This window comes from Aethalodelphis obliquidens, unplaced genomic scaffold, assembly GCF_003676395.1.
Source record: "Aethalodelphis obliquidens isolate GAN/ISIS:26980383/991018 unplaced genomic scaffold, ASM367639v1 scaffold42, whole genome shotgun sequence".
Taxonomy (NCBI): Eukaryota; Metazoa; Chordata; class Mammalia; order Artiodactyla; family Delphinidae; genus Aethalodelphis; species Aethalodelphis obliquidens.
In genome coordinates, this window is record NW_020837986.1 from 8,360,323 (window position 1) to 8,376,360 (window position 16,038).

Below are 16,038 nucleotides of genomic sequence, written 5' to 3' on the forward strand. Positions count from 1 at the left end.
GGCCCCCAGTGGTAACATTAGGAAGCATATCATAGTAAAGATTACGTGTTGAATTTTAATAAACCAGGTTATTATAAACCAGGTTTAATAAACCAGTTAATTACTGCCTAGCCCCTAAGTTACTTCCCCATTTTGGCACCACCTAATGCTACAGAAATAACCTAAAAAGGTTTGGCTATTTCTCAACTGCTGCTTCAACATTCCTGGTATTTGTTTTACTTCTGTAAAGGAGATACACTGCACACTAAACTATTTCTATAAAACTTAATCAAGATTATAAATGAAAACTAACAGAGTTATATTGACAAAATAATAAATGTAACAGTGGAAAACTCTATATCCAAAACAAGAATTCAGCTAATGCTACCACTAAAGAACTAAGTTTCTACCTGGAAAAATGAAAAACGCAAAAGAAAAACCGTGATAGATGTTTCTCCTTCATCCTTTCCACCCAGGCCTTCAATATCAAAATTGAGTTTGTGCTAAATTAGCTGAAATAGTCAAAATAATTAAAATTATTACTCTACCTATGATCTATAAAAATTTGGGGGAGTCCTTTTTTTACTATAACACAATAAAATAACTGTAAGAACAGCAATAACTATTAACATTAATGAATGCTTACCATGTGCCAGGTACTGCCCTAAGCACTGTACATATATTAACTCAGTCAATCCTCACAACAGCTCCTCAGGGTCCTTCAAGGTCTGGCTCCTGCTTAACTAATCTAATCTTCTGGCTCCATGCTCTTTTTACCAAGGGCTGGTGCCAGACTAGTCTCAGAGGGTACTCACGGCAAGCTTAATAAAACTACATATCCACCAGCATTATGCAGACTGGTGGAACCAGAAACTCTGAGAACATGTCCCAGAAGGCTCCATTTTAAACGAATTCCCAGATGGTTCTGAGGGGCAGCTAGTCTGAGGCTCACTGTGGTCTGTGCCTCCCACCTTTTATTTTATACACGCTGCTTTTTTCACTTGATATTCCTTCCTGTGGCTAACTCACACTTAAGGTTTGGCTCAAGAGCCACATTTCTAAGGTGGAGTTGTTTCTAACCTCCACCTGTTCTCTCACCACCTAGGTTAGATTAGGAGCCGCTGCTCCGTGCTCTCTTCTACCACTTTACCTTGTAATATAAATACAGGTTTCCATGTCTCCCTAGCTGCACTGTGAGCTTGTTCACCTTCCATCTACAACACCAAGCCTGGCACAAAGAAGGGGCTAGTGGTTTGTTTAATGAAAGAATGAATGAAGCCTCACTGACCTACCTTTAGGGCTCTTATCCATAGGAACAGACCCTCTGCAAGAGCATCAAACTGAAATAGAAGGGTATAGGACCTCACTCAAGGTGATGAATTTTGACAGGACCAGCACAATCAGGATTATAACTGAGGGTCCAGATTAGTAGGCCATCATGATAAACTGGCTGTCCCATCTCTTGGTAGCTCCTGTTATGACCCAGCCTCTCCACATACGCAGTCCTGGTGCACAACTGGGCTTCACACCCATGAAAGCCAAGGAGTTTTGCTCCCTACACATAAACATGAAAACTGAGAGAGGTAAGGATGACTATTTTTGAAAGGAGGCTGACATGCAGCAACTATTTTACAATTTATTAAATGTCCACTTGCTAGAGACTATGTAGGATGGTCATGATCATTATTCTTCACACAACAATTTGAGAAAGGCTTTATCTGCCTTGTTGATTGAAGAGGAATTCAAAGTCCAGAAAGAATAACTTGTCTAAGGCCACCAGCTGTTTTGGGGGTAGAGCTGGGATTGAAGCCAGGTTTGTCTCCTACAAAGACAATCCTCCTCCCCCTACACTGTGCTGCCTCTGGATACCAACCAGAAGACCACTGGAGCCACCTTGGTGTTAGAAGAAGCTTTAGAAGCAAACCTAGGCTCAAATTCTGCTTTTGTCACTCACTTGCTAGAAGGTATTTGGTAATTAACAAACTCTTTGAGACTCATCTATAAAAAAATGATAGAAATGCCTAATTCATAAAGTATATACACCTGTAAAGCCCTCAGTATACTCGTAGATGCTCAATAAAATGTGAGTTGGCCACTAACCTCCTCCCACAAAAGAGAAGAGCAGTTTTCCAGGATGGTAAATACATCCTTTGTTTCACCATCTTCCTCAGTGGCAAACAACTATGCTGTGCTCTACTTGGGAAAGGCCCGTGGGTTAATCCTTATATGACTGGAACCAGTTAGCAAACCAGATGTGTAACACTCAAAATCATCCCCTCAAGCCTGATGAGAGGAACCCTAAGTCCAAACACATTGCTTATATCAGCATCCTTATATTTTGTCATCTGAGGTCAGGAATGAGACAAGCAGCTGGAGGGAGAAAAAAGAAATTGATCCAGGAACTATTCAGTTATAAGGTTTTCAGATAGCGACAAAAAACAACAGCCAGACATTTCCATCCTTGTTTAACATAAAGTCGCTGGTAGCAGATGGCTTAATGCTACTCTTAAAATTAAATACCATTTACTCTTCACTTGTTCATTATTCTGAGCACTACAGCCAACTCTTTGGGATTTTTAAGCTTGGGGAATACAAAAGGAGGGGGCGAAATCTTTGAATTCTCTGTTTACATGATGTAGAGAAGTGGGGACCTGGGGATCCCTAGTACATCCTCTATGGGAGAGGTTTTTGTCTTACATTCCACATAAGACTGGCATGTTTACAGTCTACCCCTATGAATGGCAGATCCAGGGAGAAAAAGGATTTTTTTCTGTGGGTACTTCGAAAATTACCAATAAAGTAGAAGGAAGAGGAACACAAAAGGGAAATCTATCTTCAACCCAGCCACTAATATTAATGAAGCAGGCACTATGCTAATCATTTGATCTGCTTTATTTCATTTAATCCTCGCATAGCAGCCTTATGAAATAGATTCCAATATTATCCCAAATTTACAATTGAGGAAATACAGGCTCAGGGAGGTTAAGCTGCTTTTCCAAAGTCATAGAGCTAGTAAATGGCAGAACCAAGACACCAACCCAAGTCTTGTCCTGTGCATGTGGGGAATATTAGAGTTAAGCATGGTGTGTTGATTTCTGCCTTGGGTGCCAGTTACCAGGACAGGAAAAGCAGAAGAGACTTGGGTGATGAAGGAATGAGTAAAGTTTTGAATGAGCTGAATTTGAGTATCCGGTGCAGTTGTCTTCTGGTTAATTAGTTGTGCTGATTACAGCTTGTACGAGAGACAAGGCTGAAGAGTTGGGAATCAGTGGCAAAGAGATAGAGGTTAAAGCTACAGGTAGTAGATGAGATCAAGGAGAGTATGGGGAGTAAAAAAAAGAACTGGGGGAAGACACCGCCAATCCAGACAGACAAAGATGAATGCTTGAGGGACAGGCTGAGGCAAAGGATCTGGAGATTCGGAACACTGGGAAAGAGCAGCTCCCCCCAGGACAGGCATTCAGTTTTATTCCTGTCACGTGTTAGGTCTGTTAAATTTTGAACATAGTAGGAGCCCCAGTAAAAGTTGGCCCCAAACGATGCCATGTCATTACCACAGCCCACCATGGACACATTAAAAATATTTCTTTTTTGCTTATGTTGGCTAAACTCCCTTCTTTTCTGACTGCAGGAAAGGTTTTGCTATTTCCCTCTCCTAAGCCTGGTAGGTGGTGGGAGCTCTGGTCTGCAATTCCTCAGTTAGGAGTCCAAGAAGCACCAGGCAACTGTATACCTCCTGACTTGAGGAGTCCACGAGAATCACCTACAATTGTCTGCAGATGACAGAAAAGTATTCTTTAAAGCAGTGACCTGTTATCAACTGCTGTCATTGTTGATGAGGTTAAATGTGTGCTTATGCCTAGCATGCACACACACACCTACACACTGCTTGGTAGCTCACCCCCTTAAAGCTCATAATAGCCTCTAGGGGAACCATGCTGAAACAGTGCAATTAACTAGAACTGCTATAAACTCAGTAACTCACCTACCTAATGAAGCAATACAAGGAAAATTGGACCTATTTTAATAAGAATTTTTAAAAGAGACAAGAAGTAAAGGTCAAATGCCATTTCTGGATCCCAGCTCTTTTCTTCCTCCCTCATATTCTGAAGCAGTTAATTCCAAGGAGACAATATATACTGTGCTATTCTTTATAAAACCAAGGAGGCAGCCAATCATGCTATTGCACCCAAGGGCAAATTTTTTCCTTCTAACCCATCCCCCAAGCTAAGTGCCTCCCCTGATCTATTTCAGAAGGTTTTATTATGCAAAACTGAATGGATTTCAATTTTAATTCTTTTCCTTCTCCACCCCAACTCACAAAAGAAGAACTATATTACCCACAATTCTAGGTTATAAGGGTGGTTTCTGCTTCTTCCCTCCTCTCTAGAGTCAGCTTAATCTAGAGACTGTCCTCTCTCAAAGCTCTTTTCTTGGCTTTAGGAACACGTTGTTTTTATGCCGCTCCACTATTTAGCATATCATGACTCCTGACATTCCCGTCAAGAATGAGTTTGCCCATTCTCATGCAGCAATCATACAGCGATTAGATCGATTAGACTGCAGGCCAATAAAACCCACACTCTCCCAATCCTCCCATAGCCAAGGTGTAGGCAGTCTCTTTGCCTGGCTTCCCAGTGACGTCTTAGAAGAACGGGTATGTGTGACTAAGGTCAGGGTGGGCAGGACTGGAGACAGATTTAGTAGAGGAGAGAACTTACACTTCTTGAAGTGCCTACTCTATTCTAGAGTCTGTGCTAAGTTAATATCTGTCACCTCACCTGACCCTCACAACCACCCTATGTGGTAGATCTAGCATTTTACCTAAGGCTCAAGTAAGGCTCGGAGAGCTTAAGAATTAACCCAAGATCACGTGGTTGACAAGCAGTGGATCATTCTGTACCACACCAGGCTATACTGCTACCATCGGAGTTTGGGGAAGATTCTAAGAGATGACAGGGGCTGAGACTGGACCAGGATGAACTTAACCCTGATATGTGACAAGCCCCTGAATCTGACAAGAAAGGGAAGCTTACAGGGCAGCTCTCCAGAGGTTCTGGATGGGCAAGCTGATTCCCAGCCCATAGTCCTTTATTAGGAGTTGCTGGATTACCAAAAGAAGCTTGTCATAGGGTGGCCTCACCTATAAGGAAGTTCCATCCATAACATGTCTCTTAAAGGCACAGCTCTAAAGGAGGGGGGAGGAGTTCTGCCATAATTTCTAAGCCCATGAGACAAGGAAAAACTTAAGGCTAGGAACCCACTTGTTTTGCTTCCAGACAAGCTGGTCACCCCAGGTGTACGACCAACAACTGTCAACTGTATTGACTCAACCTTGCAAGGTTCTGGGGAGAGCCCCAAATCCATGTCTGTCTTTAATGAGCAGTCTTTTAGGGAAGCAGTTATCCATTCATGCAGTCAGTAAATATACACTGTGTATCCACCACATGCCAAGCACGGGACTAGGCCCTGGGACGCAGAGGTGACAAGACTATTGATTCTATAATCTTAAGGGCTATGAAGTCAAAGTCCTGGGTCCAAGAGTCCACTTAATAGGAGGTTCTATTCAAGCCTAGGAGCTCATGTTATGTTTCCCTGAGAAAGTGACATCAAAACTAAGGACTAGGGCTTCCCTGGTGGTGCAGTGGTTGAGAGACCGCCTACCGATGCAGGGGACACGGGTTTGTGCCCCAGTCCGGGAGGATCCCACATGCCGCGGAGCGGCTGGGCCCGTGAGCCATGGCCGCTGGGCCTGTGTGTCCGGAGCCTGTGCTCCGCAACGGGAGAGGCCACAACAGTGAGAGGCCTGCGTACTGCAAAAAAAAAACAAACACTAAGGACTTGAAGGATGACTATAAGGCAGGCGAGCAGACAGGTCAGAGAAAATTGTTACAGATGGAGGCAAGAGCATGGTAGAAACCTGGGGCTGGGCATGTTTGCAAATACTTCTGATGGTCTGAGCTACCGTGCTCTAGCTTACCACACAAACCTGGTCTACTTCCTTCAGAAAGGTCAGCACATGGAGAGCAACCCAGAAGACAGGACAAAGAAACCTTGCACAAGGTGCCCCTGCTTTGCCCTGCCTCCATCCTCACCCCACCACCATGGCCAGGAGCAGGAGCTGGGGTGGGAAAAGGGCCGGGGCTGTGTTTTCTTCTTGGGGGTTACTCTTTGGGTGCCGCTGTATTCAGGATGCAGAGCTCATCCTCACCAGCCATTACAGTCCAAACGTGCCTTCCAGGAGCTGTCTTCCCAGTCCACTGCCCTCACTAATATAATGTTAGCAAATTCCTAATGTGGGTATTCTAAAGCAAATGTGCTGCTACCAGCAGGCCACCAGGCACATCTTTCAGAAGGAAAACAGCTCCTCACTGAATCTGTCATTTCTCTTCTCAGCGCCATGCACACAGAGCAAGAGCCTGCTAAGGGCTGTTTCCCTTCACTTTCTTCAAGCATGCTCAAAATGTACCATCAAGCCTCTCAATACAACTCAGCAGGTCAGCCACCCACAGTCCTCAAGGAGTTTCCTGGATTATAGGACAAAGCCTTGACAACTAGGGCCCGTGACTCAGGATCTTAAGGTACAGATATCAGAGCTTCTAATTCACTAGTCTAGTTTCCGCATCTTACAGAGCAGGAAGGAAAATGCAGTTGAGAGAAGTTAAGCAAAGGGTCTAAAGTCACACAGCTATTTAGCTGTAGAACTGCAGCTTGGTTCCTTTCTTAGCTGACTTCTTTATCTTAAAAAACAAGGATACCACCATCTACTTCATGGGTAAGGCCCAACTAAGATAGCATATAATGCAGCAGCACTAGGAATGTGGCAGGTTTTCAATGAATAGTGACTGTCTCCAAAATTTTATCTCCTCAATCTCCAATACCACCCATTCCCTCTCCCATGGCCTCATTTTGCTGAATTTCCATTGAGGAAAGAAAAAAGATCAGCAGTAGGCTTAACATGTTCAGAGCTGGTGTTTGGTCAGTATCTGGTTTGAGGTGAACTGAACTCTCTACGTGTTCTCACATCTCTAGTCCATAGTTCTTCCCCTGCCAGACTTCCTGCTGTCTCTGGAGAGCTGCTTTCATCAGAGAAGATATCACTGGAGGTGACCACTGAAGGCATCACCTTCACCTTTAGCCACTCCAAGTTGGTACAGACTAAGTCAAGTCAATTTGAGAAGTGATAGACAGGAACTCCCAGACTTTTACCTAGGAGGGTAAGGAATGAAAAAGATCCTGCAGATACCTATGCCGTTCTACTAATCATGATGAAAAAAAATCAAACCATGGGACAGATGTTAACTTCTGACAAGACAACCAAATTAGCCAGCCAATCAGCCCAGGTCCTCATCCTTCACACACACCACCTCCTCGTCCCCCTCTTAGCACCCTCCCCATACTTTAAAATAACCACCCAACCATGTAAATTCCCTGGTGCAAGTATCTGTTAACCTCCAACAGAACTGTCAGTGCTCATAAATCCAGGGCCTTCCAGATTGCACTGCGGCTATTTACTGGGGAGAGAGATGCAGCAGGCCACTAGACAACAGCAGGAAGAGAATGGCCTAGCAGTAACTACTCTGCTTACAGCACCGCAATTCATGGCATTTTGCTGGGAGTATGCACCATCAGGGAGGAGAAACATAAAAAGGGGAACCTGGGCTGTAAATAGTTTATTTCGGCAATTCCTAATGGTGGCTGAATCACACTTTAATACAGAAATACATGAAAGCACTACTCTGGCAGTGACATGTGTTGCCACCTCATTACTCTTTTCAAAAGGGTCTTCCATCAGAGAGACTCCTCGCTACAAATTATAGTGAAGAAAACAAAACCTTCACACACAGACTTATTCACAGGCCAGAAGGGAATGGAACCACTAGGATTCAAACAAGCAGAGAACCAGTGCAACAAAGGCCATCAGTGATCAGGGGTCTCTGGGTTGCTTTTCCATGCATAGAAAATAAGCAAATAAAAAAGAAGAAGGTAGCACACTTCCGCCTAAGAGTCAACTCCTCGGCTGCATGACAGAGTTTTTCAAAGTAGCTCTCATTGCCCCCCATTTCTCCTAATGTATCTTCATTAGGCTGACTTCTCCAGTGAACCTTACCTTCATGCTCCTTCTCAGTGGTTCCCACTTTCTTGATCTTCCTGGGAGATTTCATAAAAAGGGGAAAGATGGTTCGTAAGCCAAGAATATCAACAAACTTATGGCAATTGTCTGTGCCCTCGGGTCCAATCATGGCATGGTCCAGCACTTTCAGGGCACTGCTCCGGGAGATCTTCTTTTCTCTGGGAACAAAAGAGGTTTTCATGAGTGTGTTCTAGTCTTAAAAAAAAAAAAAAAAAAAAAGTGTATTTACTGCAATACTCATTACAACGGAAAGAAGAAAAATAAAAACAAAACAATGTCCACCAGTAAAAAAATTATTACATTATAGTGTATCTACATGGAATATTACACACTTTGTTAACAATTAGGAGAGTATGTGGTAGAATGAACAAGTTCTTACGGTCAGAATGATAAGCACAAAAGATAATATTCAAAATTCTGTATGAAGCATTATCTCAATTATGTAAAATATATGCATTAAAGGAGACTGGAAAGAAATAGATCGAGATACGAACACGTTCAAGGTGGTAGGATTATGGATCACCTATTCTTCCTTTTTCTTTCTTTTTAACAGCTTTATCAAGATATAATTCACATACCATACAACACACCCATTTAAAATGTACAATTCAATGAATTTTAGAATATTCACAGATATGTGCCACCATCACCATAGTCAACTATAGAACATTTTCATCACCCTGACAAGAGATCCTCTACCCTTAAGCTACCATCCCTCTACCTTCCCCATTCCATCCTAGCCCTAAACAATCACTGATCTACTTTCTGTCTCTATGGATTTGCCTACTCTGGACTTTTCAATTTAAATGGTATCATACAATACTTAGTCTTTTGTGACTGACTTCTTTCACCTAGTATAATGTTTTCAAGGTTCATCTATGTTGTAGCATGTATCAGTAGTTCATTCTTTTCTATGCTTGAATAATAGTCCACTGTATGGAAATGTCACCATTTATCTATCCATTCATCCATCATGGACATTTGGGGTGTTTTTACCTTTTGGCTATTATGAATAATGCTGCTATCAACATTCACGCACGTGTTTTTGTATGGATATATGTTTTCATTTCTCTTCGGTATATGTATACCTAGGAGTGAAACTGCTAGGGAATATGGTACGCTATGTTTAAACCTGTTGAGGAACCATCAGACTTTTCCAAAGTGGGGCTACATCATTTAAAATTCCCATTGGCAGCATATAAGTGTTCTGATTTCTCCACATCTTTATCAACACTTATCATCTGACTTTTTGGTTCTAGCCACCCTAGTGGGTGTGAAATGGTATCTCACTCTGGTTTTAATTTGCATTTCCCTGATAACTAATGATGTCAAGCACCTTTTCATGTACTTATTGGCCACTCGTATATCCTCTTTGAAAAAATGTCTATTCAGATACTTTGCCCATTTTTAAATTAGCTTAACTATCTTTATTATTGAGTTGTATGAGTTCTTTATTCTGGATACAAGTCCCATAACAGGTAAATGATTTGTAAATACTTTCTTCCATTCTAGGTGATATCTTTTCACTTTCTTGACAGTGCCCTTTGAGGCACAAAACTTATTTTTTTCTTCTGCTGTTTGTGCTTTTGGTGTCATAGCTAAGAAACCATTGCCAGGCAATTCCCTGGTGGTCCAGTGGTTAGGACTTGGTGCTTTCACTGCAGTGGCCTGGGTTCAATCCCTGGTCGGGGAACTAAGATCCTGGAAGCCATGTTGTGCAGTCAGAAAAAAGGAAACCACTGCCAAACCCAGTGTCGTGACGATTTACACCTATGTTTTCTTCTAAGAGTTTACTAGTTTTAGTTCTTACATTTGGATCTTTAATTTATTTTAATTTTTGTATGCACTATTAAAGTGTTAATGATGACAAAGCATGCTATCCCGGGTCAGAATAGCCAGCCAGGATTGGGTCCCAGTGAGCGGAGGAAAGGAGAGTAGATAAAAAGCTTGCTGACAGTGCCCTTTGGTGCTAGACCATGCTGGTATACCTGAGACTGTTCCATTTTTAGCACTGAAAAGAAAGTACAACATCCTCAGTCCTGGGCAAACTGAGATAGTTGGCCATCCTACTTGGTGCCAACCTCAAAAGATCAAGGATGTATTGTGAATATTCCTACCTTTATTCCCCTTGCTATGGGGAATAAACAAATCAATCAAAACAATCCAAGATACTCACAAATGACATTCAACCCAACTACTGAGTTTAACAGAAAAAAAAAAGGCTTGTACTAAGCACTTGCCTCCATACAGCAGGCACTACACTAGCTGCTAGGAATTATAAGCTCCCTGTCTTTAGCCGATTTAAGAACAGGTAAATAAAAATAATTTCAAGAGCCCAAAGCTGGGGCTTCCCTGGTGGCGCAGTGGTTGAGAGTCCGCCTGCTGATGCAGGGGACATGGGTTCGTGCCCCGGTCTGGGAAGATCCCACATGCCGTGGAGCGACTGGGCCCGTGAGCCATGGCCGCTGAGCCTGTGCGTCCAGAGCCTGTGCTCTGCAACGGGAGATGCCACAACAGTGAGAAGCCCGCGTACCGCAAAGAAAAGAAAAAAAAAAAAAAGCCCAAAGCAATGGAAATTTAACTCCAAGGAGGTGAGAGGTAGAGATAATTAACTTTATCAAAGAGAAATCTGTGAAGGTGTCAAATGAAAGGTGACATCTGAACTGAGTCTGAAATATGAGTGTTTGTCAGGCAGAGAAGGGAGAGCCATGACATTGGTGGCAGTGGTGGGTAAGCGACCCGGGCAAAGGTATAGGAGGCCTGTAAGAACATGCCACTTGGGGGAACTGGAAGTAGCTCTCAATGACCAGGGGTTGGGCTTCCCTGGTGGCGCAGTGGTTGAGAGTCCGCCTGCCGATGCAGGGGACACGGGTTCGTGCCCTGGTCCGGAAGGATCCCACATGCTGCGGAGCGGCTGGGCCCGTGAGCTATGGCCTCTAAGCCTGTGCATCCGGAGTCTGTGCTCCGCAACGGAAGAGGCCACAACAGTGAGAGGCCCGCGTACCGCAAAAAAAAAAAAAAAAAAAAAGACCAGGGGTTAAGAAGATGACTAAGGGGAGGTGGGCAGGAACAGGTCATGACAGGCCCTAGATGTGCTGCCAGGGAACCTGGGCTCCATGCTGTTGACATTGAGAAGCCATGAAATGTTCAAGAAAAGGAGGACTCTACACAGATAGATTTTAGAAAGCTTAACCTGGCAGTAGTGTGATGAAGGGACTGGAGTGACAGAGCTTGGGGTCAGTAAGCATATATAAGAGAATATGACAAGAGCGTAAGTGAAAACGACAGAGTTCTGATAACTGCAGTGGTGTGAGAAAGGCATATTTGTGAGACATGAAACCTTAAATATCTGGAGCAGGGTAAATAAATTTCTAAATTCAATAGGAAGGGTATTTTTTGCACCAAGATGAAATTCTAAAAGGAGAGTAGACAAATAATATATATGTTTTCGCTGCAGCTGGACTTGAGCACCCTACTCTACAAACTTAAATTTACAAAGGTTATGGTTAGGGCAGATAACCATGTGAGCAGAAATTAGGAAACTGAAATACAATAACCTTACTGTTTAGTCACTCAGAAAAAGTCCTCTTGAAATGAATTACAGTCATGTAACAGGGCACCTTCCGTTACCATGTAGCATACATTCAAACATTTCACATATAACAGAATTGTTTGAAATGCTAAAGGTAAATGATGCTGGTTTCGCCAAGTCTCTTCTTTTCCCTGCCTAAGCAAATTCAACAAACAAAAGATCTTAAAAGTAAAACCCTTCTTCAGGTAAGCAGTGTAAGACACGTTTAAAGGGGGCAGTAATTGCATATTGATCAGGCAAGCTGGATGGAGGTGAACCTTGGAATACTCACTGGGCTCAAGTTCAGGCTTTTAGCAATCAATAGCTGTTTGGCCTTTCTTGGGTTGACTTTATTTGAAATATTTATTCTACTCGAGGACAAGCAGTTTATCTTAGTCTTGGCTGGGTTCATCAGGTTGTTGATCATGCCAGGACCAATGTGAACTCTGGCCTCTATAACATGGGTGGTTGTGGGAAATGACTGAGTCACCTACTGCTCCCTCTTCTGCCCAGGTGAGCCTTCTGATGAGAAGGGAAGGTGAGGAGTGGGAAGTTTCTGTTGTTGCTTTAATTAGCTTATTCTTCTTTATTATACAGAAATATTTTTGTAATGAACATGCATTCTGAGTATAATTTTTTTGCTCTTTCATCAAATATAATATTTATGAGGCATCTAATAGGTGCCAGTTATTAAGCTGAGGATGTAGAGAGAGGCACAGCTCATGCTTCTGAGGAGCTCAGTTCACAGGGGAGACAGACGTGCAGACAATGAAGAGCCAAGTACTACAATGGAGGTGTACACAAAGTAGAACATGAATGCAGGAAGGAGGGCTGACTATGAGTCAGGGAGGCTTCACAAAGCAGATGATGCCTGAACCAAGCTTCACTGGATGTCTTTCCCAGACAGGCAAAAAAGATAAGGGTATTTCAAGCAGAAGGAAACAGCAGCACATGCAAAGGCATGAGTAAGCATGGAACATTCAGGGAAGTGGTGCATGGTACTGCTAGAATATAAAGAGCACGAGGGGCAGCAGCAAAAAATGAAGCCTGCTGGGCTTCCATGGTGGCGCAGTGGTTGAGAGTCCATCTGCCGATGCAGGGGACGCGGGTTCGTGCCCCGGTCCGGGAAGATCCCACATGCCGTGGAGTGGCTGGGCCCGTGAGCCATGGCCACTGAGCCTGTGGGTCCGGAGCCTGTGCTCCACAACGGGAGAGGCCACAACAGTGAGAGGCCCGTGTACCGCCAAAAAAAAAAAGAATCCTGCTGATTTTGTGTATTGGAAAGATCACACTTGCCACAGTGGGTTGGACAGTATGGGGGGAGGAGGGGGGGGGAAGAAGCAGAAGAAAGAGGGGAAATGCATTAGAGGTAGAGACACTGATAAGAAAGGCAAAGTAACAGACTATGAGTGAAAAGAGTTGGGTTAGATTGAACCTGAGGTGCCTGTGAGACATGGCAGTGATGTTCAGCTTAGACTTGTGGGTCTGAAGTCCAGGAATGAGATTAAAAACAGAAGGAAATATATAAGAATAATTATATCTATGGTTAGTAATTGAACCTATGATGTGAAGATTACCCTGAGAGGGGGCAGAAAATATGCAGAAAAGAGGGATTAAACCTTGGGGAAAACTTATCTGAAGGACAAGTAAAAGAGGTAAAGTCTACTCCCTCCCCGGCCAAAAGAGACTGAGGGATTAAGGAGGGAAAAAAAGTGATAGGCATTCTTTAAAAAATACTGTGAACCATAAACTTATTCTGGTAAAAAATTTGGATAATGACATATGAGATCATTTCTGTTTGCTTTACAATGTACATGATTAAGTTCTTTTTAGCTCCCAAAATATAATATCACTTTCCGGGGTCCAGGACTTCTATGAATTTGGCAGTAAGATCAATATGACTAAGTTCATAGCTGCTCTCAAACTACAGTGCCAAAGAACACTGGTGCTATGGCAGTGCTAAGAGATATTCCACCACTAAAATAGAATAATGGTGGTCTTCTATATTGCTTGATACATTTTTTCAATTGCTATTCCTATCCATTTTTTATAAACTACTGGTACCAACCATTACTTGACTGCCTATGCCAGAAAATGAAACAAATATGTAGAAAACAGAGGTAAGATTTTTGTTTCTAGCACTATGGTGAGCTAGATATGCAGAGAAACCTCACACAGAATGGCTGAGCAGACAGTGAAGTAAGATAATCAGTGACCAAAAAACCAAGACTCTAGAGAGCACACGCTGGCAGGTTGGCAAATTCTACGAAAAGGGTCAGACAGAAAATACTTTAGGTTTCACGGGCCACGTATGGTCTCTGTGGCATCTTTGTGTTTGTGTTAAAATATTTATAACGCTTTTAAGGTATAAAAACCAGCTTACTGGCCATAAAAAAACAGGTCTCAGCCAGATTTGGTCTACAGGTCTTTAGTTGCCAAACTCTAATAAAGAGGATCAACAAAGTCCAATCTGGTTCTTAGAAAGACCAATAAAATTGACAAACCTCTAGCAAGAATGATCAAGAAAAAAAGAAAAAGCACAAAAAAACAATAATGGTAATCAACAGAAAGGGAGAAAACTACAGATACAGCAGACATTAAGAACAACAGAACAAAGGAATAATTCTATGCCATAAACTTGGAAAACAGGTGAGATGGACAATTCCTAGGAAAATATATTTTCCCCAGCTCAAGAAAAACAAAAAAATCTGAATGGAGAGCTAGTTAAAAATCTCCCAAAGAAAACTCAAGGTCCAGAAGGTATCACTATCAAGTTATACTAAGCATTCAAGAGCGAAATAGTTCCAATTTTACTTAAACTCATATAGAAAACAGAAAAATAAGGAACATTATTCAACTCATTTAATAAGGCTAAAACAAACAATTAACAACCTCTGACAGCAAAACTTTTCTGAGAGAGTAAAATTACAGGCCAAGCTCATTCATACATATAGGTATAATATTCATAAATAATATACAGAATCCTAGAAAACATAAAAAAGATGGGCTCATTCCAGGAATGCAAGGTTAGTTCAATATCAGAATATTCATTAATGCAATTTTCACTATATTAATATTAAAAGATTATTTCAATAAATGCAGGAAAAGCATTTGATAAAATTGATTGATCAATTATGTGAAATCTGTGACAATTAGAGAAGCTTCCTTAATCTGATAAATGCTATCTCCAAAAAACTTAGAGCAAATATTATACTCAATGGCAAAATGCATTTCCTTTAACAACAGGAACAAGACAAGTTTGCCCTTTATCACTACTCATACTCAATGCTACACTAGAGGTCATAGCTAGTAAAATTTAAACACACACACACACACACACACACAAGTTAACAAATTACTAAAAAGAAATATGATAGAAAATAATCTTGTTTCCAACTATTAACCACTACTCTCTAAAAGAGGCATATACCCAGTGGTTTGAAACTAAAAGTTCAGCTAGCTCTCCAGAAAAAAAGTGCTGATTTGTTGTGTTTGCCAATTTACGTGGCAAACATCCCATCATAGTATATTTCAAGTCACCAACATGATCACTAAACACAGTGTTGGAAAGAGAGGTGTACAAGCAGCTTTCATGAGCCTATATGAGCCAGCTCTAACACATCACTGCTTATACACCCTCCTCCCACCACAGACATCAGGTTTGGCCATGTGACTTTTAATGGCCAATTAGATGTGAGTGTAAGTAATATATGTGTCTTTAGAGAAGTTTTCAGATTTATTGCATTATCCAGTCTTTTCCCTCTGCCATGAGAGAGTCATGTCCCATTAAACACTGCTCCTTCAGCCTGAATCCTGAAATAAAGATGTGAAGCAGAGCTTCGGATGGCCAGTGATAGATGTATCAGGAGTAAAAAACAAACATTTGCCATTGAGAGTCCCTGAGATTTGGGGATTGTTATTGCAACAAAAGCTGACCAATACATGACACAGCAAAGTTGTTAATAAAAGATCAAAACACAAAAGTTAACTGCATTACTATCTACCAGCAATAAATGGTAAGAAAATATAGTTTAGAATGTATTTTTTTTTTCAGTATATAATATACTGTTAGACTTCGACTTTGGGTCAAGATGGAGTAACAGGGACTGGATTTACATCCCCTCCCATGCCTAAAACAAAAAAAATGAAAGGATAAAATATGCAAAACAATGGTTTTCAGATACTTTACATCAGGTAGCACAGGAAGTAATCCCTGAGAGAGGGAAACACATGCAATGAGCCCAGTTGGCTGGTAGGAGAGAATTTCTATGCCTCAGGGCAGGGAGGAGGCACAGTGAGGAGTCTGGGGAGACCACTGTGGCTGGAGTTCACAGAGCAGGGTACCAGAAACAAG

At 42.0% G+C, this 16,038-nt stretch overlaps 1 protein-coding gene across 1 annotated transcript in view; it reads right to left on the minus strand.

Moving 5' to 3' along the window:
* Positions 1 to 16,038, minus strand: part of CTNNBL1 (catenin beta like 1) — a 172,778-nt gene that overhangs the window by 54,168 nt on the left and 102,572 nt on the right. Inside the window, exon 11 of the mRNA XM_027078332.1 lies at positions 8,090 to 8,271. Within this exon, the coding sequence (XP_026934133.1) occupies positions 8,090 to 8,271 (182 nt within the window). The remainder of the gene's footprint in view (positions 1 to 8,089; positions 8,272 to 16,038) is intronic.